At 44.1% G+C, this 19,776-nt stretch overlaps 1 protein-coding gene across 1 annotated transcript in view; it reads left to right on the forward strand.

The window, feature by feature from the left end:
- The window catches only part of TECTA (tectorin alpha), a 92,131-nt gene that overhangs the window by 14,550 nt on the left and 57,805 nt on the right, over positions 1-19,776 (forward strand). The window contains exons 6-9 of the mRNA XM_006833923.1: positions 2,501-2,913; positions 10,469-11,039; positions 14,202-14,794; positions 16,456-17,029. Of these exons, the coding sequence (XP_006833986.1) occupies positions 2,501-2,913; positions 10,469-11,039; positions 14,202-14,794; positions 16,456-17,029 (2,151 nt within the window). The remainder of the gene's footprint in view (positions 1-2,500; positions 2,914-10,468; positions 11,040-14,201; positions 14,795-16,455; positions 17,030-19,776) is intronic.

The raw sequence follows: 19,776 nt of genomic DNA on the forward strand, positions 1-19,776 counted from the left end.
TCCATCCATCCATTTATCCATCCATCCATCCATCCATCCATCCATCCATCCATCCATCCATCCATCCATCCATCTATCCATCCATCCATCCATCCTTCCATTCCTCCCTCCCTCCCTCCCTCCATCCATCCATCCACCCCAACTTTCCAGTGAATGTTTTGAGAGCCCCAACTAGGTGCTAGCCACTCTGCTAGGTGCTAGAGATGAAAGTGCTCTTACCGCTGAAGCCACTATCATGGTAGATTGCTGCAGTAACAATGATGATACAGCGTAAATCATGTGATGATAAACCTGAGTGCAGGGAGCTGTGGAAACACAGGAAGACCCTGGAGAAAGTAAGTTAAGCTCAGAAAATCTTGAGGTTAATTTGCCTCATCTGATAGAGGCCTGCACATCGTGGCATCCCTAGGAATTCCTAGTTTCTCTCTTGACTCAGCTTCAATCTATTTAATACACAGAAAAGTCATATTCACATGGTATGAAATGCCAAGTCTTTCTGCCGTCATTCGCTGCCATGTGTTCAGGCTTTTTAATCCTCGGCCTCTGCTCTCAGAAAAGATCATTTGGGAAGATGACCTGTCTGGATATCCTTGCCTCTGTTGACTCTGCAAAGTCCCTCATTTTCAGAATAGCAAATAGCTGCTTTGGAGCTAAGCTGGTATTAAACTGGGGTGGAAAGAATCTAGTTGCAAAACACACCAGAATTTCAGAACCTCTCTCCTTTATAGAGTATAACTACAACATCACTTAAGATCTGGAGCCCTGGTAGCATAGTGGGTTACTGTTGGACTGTTAACTGCAGGGTCAGTGGTTTGAATCCATCTGTTGCTCCGAAGGGGAAAGATAAGGCTTTCTGTGCCCATAAAGATATATAGCCTCAGAAAGACTATACAGGGTCACTATGAGTTGGAACCGACTCGATGACACACACCAACAACAAATTTCTGTAAAAGATACCAACCAATACCACATTCCCATCTTCCCTGTTATGTCCTGGACTAAGGGACTAATAAATTACAGACTCTTACCCAGAGGCTACCACCCATTTGTCCAAGCATCACAGAGTTGATTGGCTGTGGCTACTATGCAACCTAAGTGCCCAGGGTAGGCCTCTCACCTGAGTCCCGAGAAAGAAGTGTTGTGATAATGGAAAACACTGGCTTGCAGAGCTGGGCAATGGGCTAGGTGCCAGCTATGTACAAAATCTCCACTTTGACTTCATTCTTTTCCTCCTGAGTTATGGGTTTGGGTTTCATAGACAGGACAAATTCAATATCCTTACACAGATGGCTGTGCATTTTTATGTGCCACTGGGCATATATCAATCTAATGAGACTGGGAGTTGGCCTGGGTTATAGCATGGGAAGTATTGCCTAGAGGTGGTTTATTATACTATCATTTCACAAACAAAATGATCTCAGTCTACGTTTTGGTTCAAACCTCTGGTATTTAAAGACATTTTCCTCTCATTTATTGGGAGCCTGAAAAAGCAGACTGGAAATAACATCAAGTGGAGGCTGTTCCAATATATACAGTCCTGGACCAGTGCTAGAGTGTTTGCTTTAAGGATCGATGCATACAACCTATTGGGAATGTAAATAAATCTATTTTTGGAGAGCTTATTCTCAACAGAGATGAAACAATTACCTGTCGAGATTTAATTGTTCCTGATGGACAGATACAGAAAGGACTTCTGTTTGAGTTAACCTGTGTTGGTAGTAGTTATGTGCTATGGAGCTGGTTCAGACGCATAGCAACTCTGTGTACGGTTTCTGAGGCTGTAAATCTTTACAGGAGCAGAAAGCCTCATCTTTCTCCCGCAGAACAGCTGTTAGTTTCAAACTGCTGACCTTGCGGTTTGCAGCCCAATTCGTAACCACTACGCTACCAGAGCTCCTTGACCTGAAGGGGGCGCTAAATGTGTGGCTGAAGGTGTCAAGCCAGAGGCCAGCTCTTTCCAGACCCTTCCAAGGGAGCCCGGGATTTATACTTGTGTGTCTGACTCCTGATTCAGGAGACTGCTCTTTTTTGATACATAATGGGCCCCCAAAAAATGTTTGTTGAATGAATAAATGAGTAAACATAACTGAGCAAATGCATAAACAGATAATTTTCCTGCATTACCTTGGTGAGCTTGACCTGCTTTCTGAATACCCTTCTTCCTATTCCTGAAAGGGAAGAAAGGACTCCTTCCCCATGGATTAAAGACAGTGTGTCTTTCCTTGAGTGATGGATTATTCACCAGCCACAGAGATAATAATTCAAGATCTTAGACTTTGCCGTTAGATAGCCCTGGCTTTTGAGTCCTGGCCCCCCTACCAAGTTGCTGAGTGATCTTGGATAAATCACTCAACTTCTCTTAATCCTTGACTCCCTCACTTGTAAAATAGACAAGGGAATACCTGCCAAATAGGGTTCTTCAGTGGATTAAATGGTACAAGGCAAGTTAAGCATTTAGTAAGTGCTTAATAAATGTTGGCTCAATGTCATTATTCTCCAGGACAGTTCCTGCGGCGAGGAGACGTGTTCTGGGATGACCTGAACTGCACCATCAAGTGCCGCTGTCTGGATTTCAACAACGAGATCTACTGCCAGGAGGCCTCTTGTGGCCCCTATGAGGTGTGCGAACCCAAAGGCAAATTCTTCTACTGCAACCCTGTGGAGACCAGCACATGTGTAGTGTTTGGGGAGCCGCACTACCACACTTTTGATGGCTTCCTCTTCCACTTCCAAGGCTCCTGTGCCTACCTGTTGGCCCGTCAGTGCTTACAGACTTCTAGCCTCCCCTTCTTCAGTGTGGAGGCCAAGAACGAGCACCGAGGGGGCTCCGCTGTCTCCTGGGTAAAGGAGCTCTCTGTGGAGGTGAATGGCTACAAGGTTCTCATCCCTAAAGGAAGCTATGGGAAAGTTAAGGTGAGCCCCTCTGTGTCCTTCATGGGGGCATGGTGAAGCTGGAGACTGTTCAGCCAGGGGAGGTCTTTCCCAGATTTCCTGGTTATGCTGTTTGGCTTGCCACAGTACCAAAGAGATGTGTGGTTCTTCCTGTCTTGCAAATTTCTTATAAATTGTTTCCTAAGCCAAATATGATTTATCCAAGAGCTAACGTAAGCTCTCTCTTTGATATGTCTATCTTCTTTTTAACTTAATTTATATTCTTCATTCCCTCATCATCCCTGGAATGCACACACAAAGCACATTCACACATACGTGCACAACTCAGAAGTAACTGAAAAGAGAGGTAAGTTTAATTTCCCATGGACCCGGCTTGTAGAGTTGTAGACATGGGACCATGTCCTGGAAATGATGCAAACACAGAATTATTAGCTGTCATTGAGTCGACCCCGTATCATAGCAACCCCATGCCCAGCAGAATGAAATGCTACCCAGTTCTGTGCTATCCCCATGATCAGTTGTGGATAGGACCATTTCAATCCATCAAGTTTTTGTTGGGTGATATATGGAAATATGTCTTTTGTCATGCTAGGAAGGCAAGAATTCTACAAGTGAACCATCAATGTCCTAAACACAAAAGTTGTTAAGTGTCATCAAGTTGGTTCAGATTCATAGCAACCCTGCATAGGGTTTCCATGGAGTAATTAGTGGTTTGAACTGCCAACCTTGTAGTTAACAGTCCAGAGCTTATCCTATAGCACTACATACACCAGTACCCCAAACACAAAAACACTAACCCATAATTCAGTTTGTCCTTTGTTTAGCAACCATGGACTGACCTCGCCCCCTCTCTCCATACTGTTTTCCCCAAAGGGAACATGGATCTCTGCTGGCCTGGTTAACAGAGGCAAATGATTTCTGTCACTGCCACCTGGATTTCAAGCAAGGCCCTGGACAAAAGAGGGAGAGGGAAAAAGCCACTAGCAATTACTAAATTTGTGAAGGTCCCAATTTTCATAATATTAATGAAGACTTGGTTGCAACCATGCATTTTTATTCAAACAGTAATAACCAAGACCGCACAGGTTGATTGCTGCAATGCCGTGCCATCTTTAATCCCCACACATGGAGGTCATTACAGAAACTACAAACCAGAACTGATGCCAAGGCAGGGATGCCTTTCTTTTCTTTTCTTTTCTTTTTTTTTTATTAAATGTTTTTATTTTGGATTGAGTGAAAGTTTACAGGGCACATCATCAGCTTCACATTCAACCATTCATATAGCTTGTTTCATTACATTGATTATTATCCCCTCCATATATCATCAGTTAACAGTGTTTCTCTCTGTCCTCTTTAGCTTTTTTTTTTTTTTTAGGGGGACTTGCCTTTTTGGAATTTACAGTCTCGGCTTTTAGGGAAGGTTTTTACATTTGTCTGTGGATATCCAGGGCTCATGTATGAGATTACTAACAAGCATTACTGAATAATCAGATGAGGGACAGTTTGCTATGTCTACTAGGTAGCTAAAGTCTGATCCTCAGAGTCTATGGTTTGGACGGTCAACAACGCTTGGGCCCACAGGGTCTTGACCTCCTGACCGGGTCAGCATGGTCTGCATCAGATAGGGATGCCTTTCTTTTCTTTTTAAATATGTCTTGTAGTTTTAATTGATGTAGCAAGTCTAACAAAAGGCAGGATGGAGGAACTCATCCCACTTTCTCTAGCTCTGGCTTCTCCAGGTCTGTGTAGCTCCTCAATGTCATAATTGGAAAAGTGAGCTATTACTGAGGCTGACATGCCAATTTGCTTGCTATTTGGTTAGTCTCTCTAGGGACAGCTCTGCGTATCAAATCAAAGCTAGGAGTCAGGGTGCAGACAGACCTTCGGAATTTTTCCCTTTTAAATTCACATTGTGCAGTTGAGCACTATATTCATCCTCGTAGATAAAAAGTCAAACCAGTTGCTGCCAAGTCAATTTCACCTTGTGACAACCACCTGTGCATTAGAGTAGAACTGTGCTCCTTGGGCTTTTCAATGCCTATGACCTTTAGGAAGCTGGTGGCCAGGTCTTTCTTCCAGTGTGTCTCTGGGTGGCTTTGAAACACTGACCTACTTTGGTTAGCAGCCAAGTGCTTTAACTGTTTGAACCACCCAGGTAGTCTTATAGATTTGTTGTTGTTGTTGTTAAGTGCCATCGGGTCGGTTCCGACCCTTAGCGATAGTGGTGGTTGTATGCCGTGGAGTCGGTTCCGACTCATAGCGACCCAGCATAGGGTTTCCAAGGTTGTAAATCTTCAAGGAGCAGTAAGCCTCATCTTTCTCACTCAGAACTACTGGGAGTTTCGAACTGATGGCCTTGAGGTTAGCAGCCCAACTTGTAACCACTACGCTACCAGAGTTCCTTCTCCTTGTTGATAGAGGCTTAACATTTCAAGCTAGAAAGATCATCTCTAGCTTTCCCCTACTTGCTGGTACTGTGAGAATGATGTGTCTGATACCTACAGTTGAAAAAGAAAGCTTCATGCTTTATTCCTACTTTCCATTTTGATTAAAATTGTTTTTCACTTACACTAAGACTTTTTTTTTTTCCAGCTGGGAAGGGACAATGCCATTTCTTTCAGGCCCAGCAGCCCTGCTAATTTTGCGAGGCTCTGTTCCATCATCCAGGCATAGGGCATGGATTCCTCAATTTTCTGTAGCAACAGGGAGATGTGGATGTGAATATAAATGTTCCAGAAAGAAAAGGTTTTTGACTCCAACATCAAGCTAACAACAGTCTCCTTATCTTTTGCCACATGGCTTCCAAGTATCTCTAAATACACCTCTGTGCTGGGGAGAGGTGTGACAGAGGGCAGAGTCCTGGCCCAGGTGAAGTCGGAATGGGGCACAGAAAGGAGCCAAGATAGGCCTGTGAGGCAGCTGGCTTCTTCAGAGTCACTGGACCAGTGGATGGAATGGCCTCTTAGATCGGTTCTTACAAACGGTAGATGCCCATCTAACAACCCATTTTCCAAATGTTGGGGTTAGGAACTGGGTTATGTAGATGGGTCTCCCTTGTTTGAATTCTTCTCAAGTAACACACAATTTAGGATTACATGTGTGAATGAGGGCCAGTCAGCAAAAGTAAAATCCATTTACAAGAAATGTTTCCTTCTAGAGGATGGTTACTAGCTTTCAAAACGCTCCCCTGAGTACTTCAGGGTGCATCTGTGGAAAGAATGCCAAGTCCTATAGCACATGGAGATGGAGAGCTCAGCCTCCGGAGTCAGATTCAGTGGCCTCTTCAGCATCACTTCTTCTGTAGAATGAAGGTGACAGTGTTGAGGGGACGGGGTACTTGGGATATCGTCTGGACCTGGGACTGGAAGGGCAGTTCAGGGAATAAGAGAGACAGCACAGCATTGAAGTCAGGCCCTGTCACCAGTAAATCACATACGCCCTGGACTCGATTTCCTTATCTATAAAAGGGAAGATGAATAGGGTGCCCACATGCGCAGTGCCTGGTATAACATCTGGCACATAGTAGGCTTTCAGTCCATGCTAGCTCCACACTGCCCATTCAAAGTCTCCTTCAGTCCTAAACCCTTTGCTTCTGTAATTCTCCGTCTCTCTCCTGACACATCTGGGAGAGACGTTACTGAACAGGGAAATGACTAGAAGACTGGGAGAAGGCAAGAAAGCAAGAAGTGGAACGCATCAGCGGTCAGCTAATCAAGAATTGATTGAACTCGTTAAGGAATAAAAGAATGAAATAAGAAATCCTGGGTGGGAGTCAAAGTCCTTCTGCAGCTCCTATTCTGAGCACTGTCCAGTATTTGTGGTTCAAACAAACATTCTTAAAGAATGAGAGGAGGTACATAATTGTTGACAATTATGTCAGCAAGAAAGGTGTGAACCGGGGCATAGCAGCAGTTGGTTGACCTAGGTGTAAGCTGTTTGGTTGTTATGTTTAAGTGGGACCAGATCTGTTGTAGGAAAAGCAAGTGAGACTTTTGAATATCCGGTCATATGCTACCCCATAGCTGCTGCTTTGAGACTCATAAGATTTTGCTACTGATTAGCGGGAGCCTGAATGTGAGTAAGGGAAAGACACTCAGCAATTTCAATGTATTTGGCATTTAAAATGATACCAACCTTTGGGTAGATTTCACTTTCTACATCTCAGCACAGAACAATACATGATAATTATCCAATACTTTTGCTGACCTGCCCTTTAGTATGACTTTCTTACCCTTGTTGAATAATCCTCTACCTAGGAAATGAGGATAAATTGATCAGCTCCTAGATTTTTCTTACTTGTTCTAGCTCACTTGTAGGACATTCCCCCCCCCCCCCAGCCTATTTTTCTTGTTCTCATCTTCATTAATGTGGCACTGTAGGATAAGCTCTGTACCACAAGGTCGGTTTGAAATGAAAGGCTGGTGGTTCAAATCCATCAGCCTCTCTGCTGAAACCCTATACAGGGTCACTATGAGTCATAACTGTCTCAACGACACTTAACAACAACAACCATCTCTAAAGACAGAGGATTGTGCTTGGTGCCTGCCATGGTGATTCTTGGAGGAGATGTGTGGACAATCTATTGTCTTACTTTCTAGACAATTCAGAAAGTCCTAACAATGGTGGCAGGTAAGTGTCTTATCCTTCTCATATTCCAGAGATTAGTTTGGGTGCAGGCCAGCTTGGAATATATGAAGATGTTTCAAAAAGTTTACAGGAAAATTCCATTATCTTTTCACTCCATTTTTCCATGAACTTGTTGAAAACCTCTTGTATATGTTACTGACCAGTGAGTTCCAGCTGGGACCATTCTAGACTAGCCATTTCATCTCAGCTCACAAATATCTGGTAGCGTAGTGGTTACGAATCGGGCTGCGAACCTTAAGGTCAGCGGTTCGAAACTACCAGCCACTCTGTGGGAGAAAGATGAGGCTTTCTACTCCCATAAAGATTTACACCCTTGGAAACCCTGTACAAGGTCACTATGGGTCGCAACCGACTCGACGGCACTTAACAACAACAACAACAATTGGCACTAGAAAAAAAAACACAAAAACACTCTTGAAAGAAGTACAGCAAGAATGCTTCCTAGAAGCGAGGATGGCAAGACTTTTTGCCTCGTGTACTTTAGACATGTTGTATGGAGGGACCAGTTCCTGGAGAAGGACGTCATGCTTTGTAAAGTGGAGGGTCAGTGAAAAAGACAAGACCCCTAGCGACAGGGACTGACACAGTGGTAGTAACAATGGGTTCAAATATAGGAATAATTGTGAGGATGGCTCAGGACTGGGTAGTGTTTCATTCTGTTTGACGTAGAGCTGCTGCAAGTCAGAACCTACTTGATGGTACCTAATATTGGTTAAGTGTGAAAATGAAGACTATTAACTCCCTCTGTTGGAGGTTTATCAAGCCACTTACTCACATGAGCTAGACTACCTGGGGTTCTTCCACTATCATCTCCTTTCTCTTACGCTCACTGTAAAAACCACCAGATCCTGCTGAGTTTACACTGGCAATTTATCCCTTTCTCTTCAAGTCTTCCCATCTGGATCTACTTTGGTTCCTCTCCCTCCTTTGCCCACCTGAACCTCTGCTTTTCTGCTTCAAATCTTGTCATTTATCAATATACCCTCACACTGGCCAGAATGGACTCTCTGAAATGCCAATGTGACTATGCCATCCATGCCTTTACTTGAAACCCTTCAGGGGCTATCCTACAGAAAATATATCCAAGTTTTGTTTGTTTCCTAACATGTCATAAAAGGGCCTCCAAGACCTATTGTCGATACTGAAGCCCAAACAATTCTTTTAAAGTGGAAGTTAGATCTTGTCGATCCTTGCTCTAAACACCCCTTGGCTCTCAGTCTCACCCATAGTCAGAACCAAAGTCCTGGCAATGACCAACAAGGCTCTGGATGTTCTGGCTGCTGTTGTCTCCCTGACATCATCTACTGTTGCCCTCTGCTTGCTCTCTCTGCTCCTGTCACACTGTCCTTGGGGTCAAAACACTGTTACACCAAGTAAACACATGATTGGCTTTCCAAGTGAGGTCTTCCCTCACTGTACTATTTAAAATTAGAAACCCTCTTCCTATCCACATCCCCTGCTTTATTGCTTTCCATCACACTTATATAGTGCAACCAATTACTGTTAACTCATGAAGACTCTCTATGTGTCCGAGTAGAATTATTCTGCTCTATGGGGTTTTGGTGGCTGGTTTTTCAGAGGAAGGTTGCCAGGTCTTTCTTCCAATGTGCTTCTGGGTGGACTAGAAACTTCATCCGCCCAGGGACTCTGTGCTATAATATTACTTGATACATTTTCCTGACTTATTTTCTTTACTACTGGATCTCCAACAAGAATACAGATTCCATGAAAGGGAATTTTATCTGTTTTGTTCCTTGCTGATTCTCTAACTCCTAAAACAGTGCTTGGCACACAGACGGGGCTGAATAAGTGTGTGTTGATCTGGTGGTGTTTGCACCTCCAGATTTATTTCTGGCCACCCTTCCCTCTGCAGCCCAGTAAAACCTGGTGACTGTCCCTTTCCACGTGCAGTTATTTCTAGCCAATTTGACTTATTCCCTTATCCTGGAATTCTCTGACAGACGAGTGGTGGCAATTCCCACTCTTCATTTGGCCCCTTTTTTAAAGACTCATGTCAGACAAAATAAAGCAAAACAAACCCCAGCTGCATTTAATCAATTCAAATGCATAATGTCCCTATACAAGTTTTCCAAGACTTTAAATATTTATGAGAGCAAACAGCCTCATCTGTCTCCTGGAAGAGCAGCTGGTGAGTTTGAACTTCCCACCTTGCAGTTAGCAGTCCAATGACGAACTTCCTCCAAAATGTCTTACCCAACTCTCCCTGACAAGTGTTGGTATACATCTGCTGGTCTGTCCGTGAAGCATCCATTAATTTGTCTGTAAAACAGCATGTGATAAACATCTATTTATTTGTGTCCTAGAACTCCTTGAGAGACAAATATTGTTTTATCCCTCAGTTCTTAACACCTAACATAGTGCTTGGTACCCAGTAGGTGTTCAAATATTTTTTGTGTGTGGTTGAATGAATGATTAAATGACATAGTCCAGAAGCCAAGAAAGGTAGAAGGTAAAACGCTCAGAAAATCACAAGCACCAGAGCAGCTCCTGAAGCCAAATTGTGTCGAGCAGTCTACATCCACATTTCAGCTGGGAGGAGTGTCCAGTGGGTGTTAATGGCAGTAAAGGGGTCATGGAAAAATAAGTGATTTAAACTGGGATGTGAGGAGTGAGTTTAAAGGAATGAAGAGGAAAAAGCTTGAAGGGCTGACAATCATCAGGTCCCAGAGGTGGTCCTAGAAATGTTAAGCCTATTGTGGCTCAAATGCACAGTGCCCAGGTGGCTCACAGCCAGCCTGCCCTCTGGGGCTTTTCTGCAAACCTTTCCTTAGTTGCCTACTGGAGTGAACATTTTGGGGGGCTGTTCTCTCTGCAACATTGAGTTCCTTTGCCTCCGCTTCTGACCTCTGCTGGAAACTGTTGCTCAGGCATCTGCTCACCTGCCTTTCACTGTTACTGTTGTTGGCAGGTTAATGACCTAGTGACTTCTTTGCCCGTCACCTTAGAATTGGGGGCGGTGAAAATCTACCAGAGTGGCATGTCTACTGCCGTGGAAACGGATTTTGGGCTCTTAGTGACATTTGACGGCCAGCACTATGCCTCCATTTCCATCCCAGGCTCCTATATAAACTCCACCTGTGGGCTCTGTGGGAACTACAATAAAAACCCACTGGATGACTTCCTCCGCCCAGATGGTAGGCCAGCCATGTCAGTGCTGGACCTGGGAGAGAGCTGGCGTGTCTACCACCCTGACTGGAAATGCGACTCAGGCTGCGTAGATAACTGCACTCAGTGTGACGCCACCACTGAGGCCCTCTACTTTGGCTCCGACTACTGCGGCTTCCTCAACAAGACAGACGGCCCGCTCTGGGAGTGTGGCACCGTCGTGGACCCTACGGCCTTTATCCATAGCTGCGTGTATGACCTTTGCAGCGTGCCGGACAATGGCACACTCCTTTGTCAAGCCATTCAGGCCTATGCCCTGGTATGCCAAGCCCTCGGCATCCCCATTGGAGACTGGCGAATCCAGACTGGGTGTGGTAAGCAACCTCGCTTGTGCAGGGGGCAGGGATAGGGCTTCTGGGCTCTTCACAAAGGCCTTTGTTGAGCCAAATTGCCCCAGGGTGAGGCTAAGGTTGAAACACGACAAGGTATAAAGAATAAACTGTCAGAAGATCTTTATTCCCCCTCCCCACCACCCAATATCCTAGTCAGAAAACAAGAGGCTGCTGATTCATGCCAGTGGTTTTGAAAGCATGGAGTGCAGGGAGCCAGCCATGGCCCTCCCAGAACTAAGTGAGGAGTTGGGGCTTCCAGAGATGGCAGTAGCTCCTGGCTGCTAAGTCTGTACAGAAGCTAGGCTAGCTAATCTCAACCAGCCTATGGGAAAATATTTCACCTTCCAATAGGAACCTGCAGCATCTCACCTCTCAATAGGAACATCTGCCCCCCACCCCACCCCATTACCAGGTTCTTTAGGGTTTCCACACTTGCTTTGGAGCATTCTGATGACCTGCTGCTGAAAGAAGAAAGAGCTGCATTTTGTTGTTGTTGTTAAGTGCTGTAGAGTCAGTTCTGACCCATAGCGACCCTGTATAGCATTACCGAGGAGTGGCTGGTGTTTTCAAATCTCCCACCATGTGGTTCAAACCAACCTTGTGGTCCAGTGCGGTCCAGCGCTACACCAGGACTCCATTGTTGTTGTTGTTGTTGTTGAGTGCCATCAAGTCATTTCTGAGCCACAGCAACCCTGTATAGGGTTTCCAAGGAGCGGTTGGTGAGCTTGAACCTCGCAGTCCAGCACATTAACCCACAGAGCCACACCAGAGCTCCAGGACTCCATTGGTGGTGGTGGTATACTGTGGATTTGGTTCTGACTCACAGCGACCCTGAGTAGGGTTTCAGAGGCTGTAAATCTTTACAGGAGCAGAAAGCTTCATCTTTTTCCTGTGGAACAGCTGGTAGTTTTGAACTGCTGACCTTGAGGTTACCAGCCTGACTCCTTAGGAGTCCATTAGAGGGATCCAAACCAACAAACCCAGTGCTGTAAAGTCATGTCACACTCGTGACCATCCTATAGGACACAGTAGAATGGTTCCATAGGATTTCTGAGGCTGTCCAGCTTTCTTCTGAGGAGTGACTGGTGGGTTTTAACTGCCAACCTTGTAGTTAGCAGTCCACCAATAAAGCAGTGCTTTCTCTGAAATGCTACATGGTTAGGAAAAACCCCAACAGGATAGTGAATCTGGGGTTGGGTTAAGCATTTTATACTGTTTAGTCATCTCATTAGTTTTTCCTTCTATTTCATTTAAATCTCTCTCCTTTTTTTGGCTATGGAAACTTAAATAAGCAAACAACAAATTGATTCTTTGGATTTTGTTCCCTTCCTGGTCTTTGGTTTTCATATGAGTTAACAGAAAATTATAGCCCCTACATATATGCCACTGGTAAGGAAATGAAAAGTTTTAAGTTCCGAGGCCAGAGGGAGATTTTTTCCCTATCAGTAGGAGTTGGAGTCACATAAATCATCATGTATCAGGTTTATGCTAATTCCTAGTTTATTGGTCAGGCTATGAAGAAACCATGCACTTTTCTTGCTCTGTGACTGACAGTCTGTATGCTACCCAGAACACCCCCAGCCCTGGGCCTGATTGAATGTGACTTCTTTATAATCCGTATTCAATCCAGTAGCACCCACATTGCTTGACTACATTTTTATCTATAAGATCTCTATGTTTTTCTCTGCTGATGCTAATTTCAATTTTCCACAGTTTCTCTCAGCTTTGCTTCTTTCTCTCTTTCTCTGATGTTTGTTTCAGTAGGACAAATTTTATTGAATCCAAAGAGCTAGTTTGCTAGGCCACTGAGCCCCTGTATGTTCGATTCAACCAAACCAAAACATTTATTTAGACTCAGATGTTCTTAAAATCAGAATCAAAGGTTTCTAAGCAAGAAGGTTCCTCAGAAGGCATCTGGCTGAGATTCAGTCTCCTGGAGCAATTGGCATACACATCGCTTCAGAAAGCCAAGGGACAGCCTTATTTTTAATATCACAGGGAATTCATTCCTATAGTCTTTCTTGTTCCAACAAAATAAAAAAACCACAAAACTCCACTAATGTTGTGCTGATTCCAACTCACAAGAACCCGACAGGACAGAGTAGAACTGCCCCATCAGTTTTCCAGAGCTGAAGTATTTACAGAAGCAGACTGCCACATCTTTCTCCTGCAGAGCTGATGGTGGTTTTGAACTGCTGACTTGTAGTTTAGTAGCTGAGCACTTAACCATTGGGCTGCTATTGCTCCTAAGGAATCCTTTACCCACCCACTGTTGTTGAGTGCATTCTGACTCATAATGACCCTGTAGGACAAGTAGAACTGCTCTGTTGATTTCCCAAGGTTCTAATACTGTAGCGTAGTGGTTACGAATCGGGCTGCTAACCTCAAGGTCAGCAGTTTGAAACCACCAGCTGTTCCGCGGGAGAAAGATGAGGCTTTCTGCTCCCGTAAAGATTTGCAGCCTTGGAAACCCTGTGTAGGGTCACTATGAGTCGGAACTGACTCCACGGTACTTAACAACAACAACAATATTTACAGAGGAGTCCTGGTGTGGCGTTGTAGGTTAATGCTCTGGATTGCAAGGTTGGTTTGAATGGAAAGGTTGGCGGTTCAAGCACAGCAGCCACTCCCTGAAAACCCTCTACAAGATGGCTCTTAACAACAACACTTGCAGAAGCAGACTGCCATACCTTTCCTTCAGTGGTATGGGTGGGTTCAAACTGCTGAACTTTTGGTTAGCAGATGAGTGCTTTAACCATGGTGCCACCAGGACTCCTCTTCCTTGGCCACTCTTAGGTGTTCTAAGAATTGCCTTGCTAGAAATTTCATGCTTTCAAGTCACTCCTCTTACTATATTCAATTCATCATTTCTCCTGAAAGCTGCATTTCATGTCCTTTAAAGAATGGCCCGGACTCTGTACATAAAATCAGATCATCTGATAGGTCCACCATCTATTTAATTAAAGAAAAAACAAACAAACAGCTTAAAAGTTGTAGATTGCCAAACAATGACTTAAAAAAAAAAACAAAACTTGGGGCTGCCACTTAAGTGCCATGCTACTCTAGATGATCAAATTAGAGGACCTGCTCCCGCTTGCGTGATACTGTTGAGTTATCACACTCTCTTCCTTTCCCCCACCCCAGTGTCCACTGTGCAGTGCCCCAGCTTCAGCCACTATTCCGTGTGCACCAGCAGCTGCCCAGACACTTGCTCGGATCTGACAGCCTCTCAGAACTGCCCAACCCCGTGCACCGAGGGCTGTGAGTGCAACGATGGCTTTGTCCTCAGCACCAGCCAGTGCGTCCCCCTGCACAAGTGTGGCTGCGACTTCGACGGCCACTACTACACCATGGGGGAGTTCTTCTGGGCCACAGCCAATTGCACCATGCAGTGCTTGTGTGAGGAGGGCGGGGACGTTTATTGCTTCAACAAGACCTGCCGTAGCGGCGAGGTGTGCGCGGTGGAGGATGGTTATCAGGGCTGCTTCCCCAAGCGGGAGACTGTGTGCTTGCTCAACCAGGACCAGGTGCTGCACACGTTTGATGGGGTTGCCTATGCCTTCCCGCCGGACTTCTCCTACACCCTCCTCAAGACCTGCTCGGAGCAGCCTGACTACATAGAAATCGACATCAACAAGAAGAAGCTCGACGCAGGGCCTGCTTGGCTCAGAGGCCTTAGGATCCTTGTGGCTGACCAGGAGGTCAAGATAGGTGGAGTCGGGGCTTCAGAAGTCAAGGTAAGAGTCCTTGCTACTTTTGAGGGGTTTTGGATGATTCAAGCCAAGTGGATGGGCTTCCATTCTCTTCAGTTTGCCTTTCTGCCTTTGACCAGGAATGGATTCTAGGAAGATGTCTCAGGAATGTGAACATTTCCTAACTACAAACACCAAACGAGAGTCTGTCAGGTGGAGCAATGGAGTAAAATTGGAATTTCTCAAATTAGAAGGATTTTGAAGGTCTAGCGCTCTATAATAGTATATATTCACAGAATGCTTACTGTGTGCCAAGCACTATCCTATGTCCCTTCTAAGTAAGGTTACATTTGAAAAGGTAGATAATATTATCATCCTCATTTTACGGATGGGAAAACTGAGTTACAGAGAGGTTGAGTAATTTCCCCAGGGACACAGGGAGATAAAGTAGAATTTAAGCCCAGGCAGGCTGGTTCCAGAGTATGTGCTCTTAATACTTGTACTATACAACAGCTTGGCTTCAAGATGTTTGTAGAAAAGTGGAGTTAAAAGATAATGGAATTTTCCACAAACTTTTCAAAGCCCCCTCATATATACAGTCTATATACTGTTACACACACATATATATACAGATATATATGTACATTATATCTAGATACGGAGTCATAGTGTGGTGCTATAGGATAAGTGCTCAACAACAAGGCTGGTTTGAACTGAAAGGTTGATGGTTCAAATCCACCAACCACTCCTCAAACACCCTATACAGGGTTCCTATGAGTTGGAACTGACTCAACAGCACTTAACAACAACAACACATATATAATAAGTATATACATACTGAATCTCCTACCCATAGATGGTAACATGTCAGATAATATAAAGGTATATTCCACGATGCCATCTCCCACTCTGATCTGGTTACAATAGCCATTATTAGACATCCAGATTTGTAGATCATTAGTTACAGAAGGAATATTGGAAATCATCTAGTGCAATTCCTGGTTTCCATTTGAAGATCCCCAAAAGACCAAGTGAGGGCCCCATAGCTCAGTAGTGGTGGAGCTGAGATGGGTGGCGAGTTGCTCAATACAATCCAATATACATATTATCATATCACATATATTCTCATTTAAAACACAAAAGTCAATACACTTTTTATTGATAAAACACACATGCACAAACTGAAAGGGTTGGGTTTGGATTTCCATTGAACACAATGGTGGATATTAATCTGTTGTAAGAATAGTGAGAGGTGGGTGGCTATTAGTATAAGTCTACACTATATGCCTTCAAGAGGCTGGGGTATAGGGAAGGAAAAATCTGAAGAGAAGAGAGAAAAGAAGAAGCCAGAAAAGTTAGTACCTGTGAAAGGTCCTAAAATGAAGGGCTCAGGCATCAGGCAAATGACACATATCTAAGACATTTTTTTTCACACATTATTTGGGCTCACTTAGGGTCTTATACACACACAGACAGCAAACGTGTTGAGTCAGGGGATTCTGGAAAGAAAGAAACAAAGATGCTCTTGATGCTCTTGAAGAAAGAGTTGGTGTTTATCTGTGTGGTTTGCACAGATCATCAGTTTCTTGTCCTTTCTCTAAGGACAAGATAGTCATGGAGTAGAACCAGGTCTGTATTCCATAGCCTGGGAACTTGTGGTTACTCTGCGTATCTCTGGAACTGAAAATGGTGACTTGGTTTTGCAGTTGAATGGTCAGGAAGTGGAATTACCATTTTTCCATCCTTCGGGAAAGCTGGAAATTTATCGAAACAAAAACAGCACCACATTGGAATCCAAGGGTATTGTGACCGTGCAGTATTCAGACATAGGCCTGTTGTACATCCGGCTGTCCACCACCTACTTCAATTGCACCGGAGGACTGTGTGGCTTCTTCAATGCAAATGCCAGCGACGAGTTCTGCCTCCCCAATGGCAAGTGCACAGACAACCTAGCCGTGTTCCTGGAAAGCTGGACAACCTTTGAGGAGATCTGCAATGGGGAGTGTGGGGACCTTCTGAAGGCTTGCAACAATGACTCAGAACTGCTCAAGTTTTATCGGAGCCGCTCCAGATGCGGTATTATCAATGACCCCTCCAACAGCTCCTTCTTGGAGTGCCATGGTGTGGTCAACGTCACGGCCTACTACCGCACCTGCCTCTACCGCCTATGCCAGAGTGGGGGCAATGAGTCAGAACTCTGTGATTCAGTGGCTCGCTATGCCAGCGCTTGCAAGAATGCTGACGTGGAGGTGGGCCCCTGGAGAACCTATGACTTCTGCCGTAAGTTGGGGTTATATAACAGGGGAGGCTAGTTAGGGTGGGGAAGGAGATGAGACTAGATTTTCTTACTCAGGATTTCTGTGCTCCAGGACAATTGAATTACTGTGCATATCTTCCCCAGTCTGTAGTGTGCTCTGGAAGAGCACCACCCCAAGCAGAATGTTTCTCCCGTTTTAAATTCCACCGTGCCTCTCTTTGTAGAAAAATTAGCCATTCTGTTGACTTGTGGGTTTTTTTTTTTTTTTTGTTGTTGTTGTTGTTTTTATCTCTCATGGGGTAGAAACCTTGCCATGTCAAAGCAGTAGGGGTATCCAGACCCCAAGAATGAATAGAAATATTTATAGTGGCTCCATTTGTGCCCTTTCCTTGGCAAAAGAAGAGCCCCATTCACTAGGCTGCGAGATCAGTCAGGGTGTCTTTCAAATCACAAAACTTAGGACTGCTCCCCAGAGCAAACGTGACAGAGGTTGTTTATGGAGGCCCATGTTGCTGTTTTTTTATTTTGTCTCCAGAGTATCTGACTCCTCTCAGCAAGACAGTGGATGTGCTAGAAGTAATTTAGGATCAATGCTTTGAAGATATGCATATGACACCCTTGCTTATCAGGGAGGGTTAACCTGGAGGTCAGACAAGACTGCTTGACAAAAAGGGTGGTCTCATGGCAGGACTCCAGTACACATTGCTGACCCACCAAAAGGTCAGCCCAAGGCAAAGACCAATGCTACCATTCTAGTTCCAGCCTTTATATCGATTTATTTGTCTTCCCTTATGTTTTTCCTGTTTTGTTGATTTTTTGAAACTTTTCATTTGAACTAATTTCAAAGTTACAGAAGAGCTTCAAGAACATGTAAATATCCTTTATTCAGATTAACATATTGTTAACATTTTGTCCCTGTCTCTCTCTGTTTTTCTGCCACTCTTCACCTCTTGGTCACTTTCTCACTCTAGGTCTGTCTCTGACTCTCTAAATATATATATTTAGCATGTCTTCACCTTGTTACATCTTATTAATGTGAATGTATAGATTCCTGTTTTTATCATGTTTTATTATTACATAGTTCATGGGTTAATTATTTTGATGTTAATATGGTTCTAGATTTTGTCCGTGAAGGTTCTCGGTCAAGCAGGCTTCTCTGTTTTGGCCTCTGTCATTTTTTTGAAGACCATCTTACTTCTTAAAATAGCAAAGTGCTCCACACTCATCAGTTAGCTTTCCTGATCCAGACTGGAATCCTTTCTCCAAGGAACGCAGAGTCTTTTTGGTGGGGAATATTATTAGAGACCATGGTCTGGGTAAGGTATGCCTTTGCTTTACTTTCAGTCTCTTGCAGCAGGTAGAGCTAAGAGTTACACACACATGCACACACTATTTATCTTCCATTGCTTTCTGTTTTTGTCTTTTTTTTTCCTTTTAGTTTCTACAAATGTGTAATAGTCCTTTTTTTAAGGAGCAGTTTTCGGTTTATAGAGAATTTGTGGAGAAAGTACAGAGAGTTTCCACATAACTTCAGCCTCCTGCACACAATTTCTCTGATCATTAATACCTTGGACTTATATGGTACACTTGTTTCACTGAGGAACCAATCGTAGTACATTAGTTGTTGCCATTCTGACTCACAGCAATTCTACAGGACAGGGTGGAACTGATCCTTTGAATTTCTAAGAATGTAAATCTTTACAGGAGCAAACTGCCTAATCTTTCTCTTGTGTAGTGACTGGTGGGTTTGAATCACCAATCTTGCAGTTAGCAATCCAACACTTAACCCACAGTACCACCAGGGCTCCTCAGAGATGGACTAATTAACAACAGATGCTGTTAATCCTAAAACTGGAATTCTGGAGGCACACCAGAGGACAGAGGGTCTAAAGTTTCTCTTGTTCTTAGGTGCCATCGAGTACGTTCTGACTCACAGTGACCCCGTATAGAGTTTCTAAGGCTGTATATACTTGCGAGAGCAGAAAGTCTCAACTGTCTCCAGAAGAGTGGCTGGCTGGTGGATTTGAATTGCTGACTTTGTGCGTATCATATAGCGCCACCAACATTCTTTACCACATCCATTGTTGTTTTTAGGTGCCATTGAGTTGGTTCTGACTTATAGCGACCCTGTATAGGGTTTCTGAGGAGCAGCTGGTACATTTGAACTGCCAACCTTGTGATTAGCAATCCAGTGCTTATCCTAAAGTGCCATACCAGGGCTTCTTATCAAATTTGTTGTTGTTTTTGCTAAGTGCCTTCGAGTCACTTCTGATTTATAGCAACCCTGTGAAAAACAGAATGAAATACAGTTCAAACCTCTGCAATCTTCACAATTGTTATGTTTGTGCCCAATGTTGCTGCCACTCTTTCAATTCATTTTGCTGAGGGTCTTCCTCTTTTTCCCTCATCTTCCACTTTTCTAAACATTATGTCCTTTTCCAGGGACTGGTTACTATTGATAACATATCCAAAGCATAAGAGACAAAGTCTTTCTATCCACACTTCTAAGGAAAATTCTGGCTGTACTGCCTTCCAAGACAGATATGTTTGCTTTTCTGGCACTTCATTGATGTTGCTGTTGTTAGGTACCATTGAGTGGGTACCGACCCATAGTGACCTTATGCACAGTAGAACGAAACACTGCCCGATCCTGGGCCCACCTCACTATTGTTGCCACGCTTGAGTCTATCGATGCTGCTACTTTGCCATTCCATCTCGTTGGGGGTCTTCCTCTTTTTCCCTGACCCTCCACCTTACCAAACATGATATC

Source organism: Chrysochloris asiatica, unplaced genomic scaffold (assembly GCF_000296735.1).
Source record: "Chrysochloris asiatica unplaced genomic scaffold, ChrAsi1.0 scaffold00008, whole genome shotgun sequence".
In the NCBI taxonomy this organism is placed as follows: Eukaryota; Metazoa; Chordata; class Mammalia; order Afrosoricida; family Chrysochloridae; genus Chrysochloris; species Chrysochloris asiatica.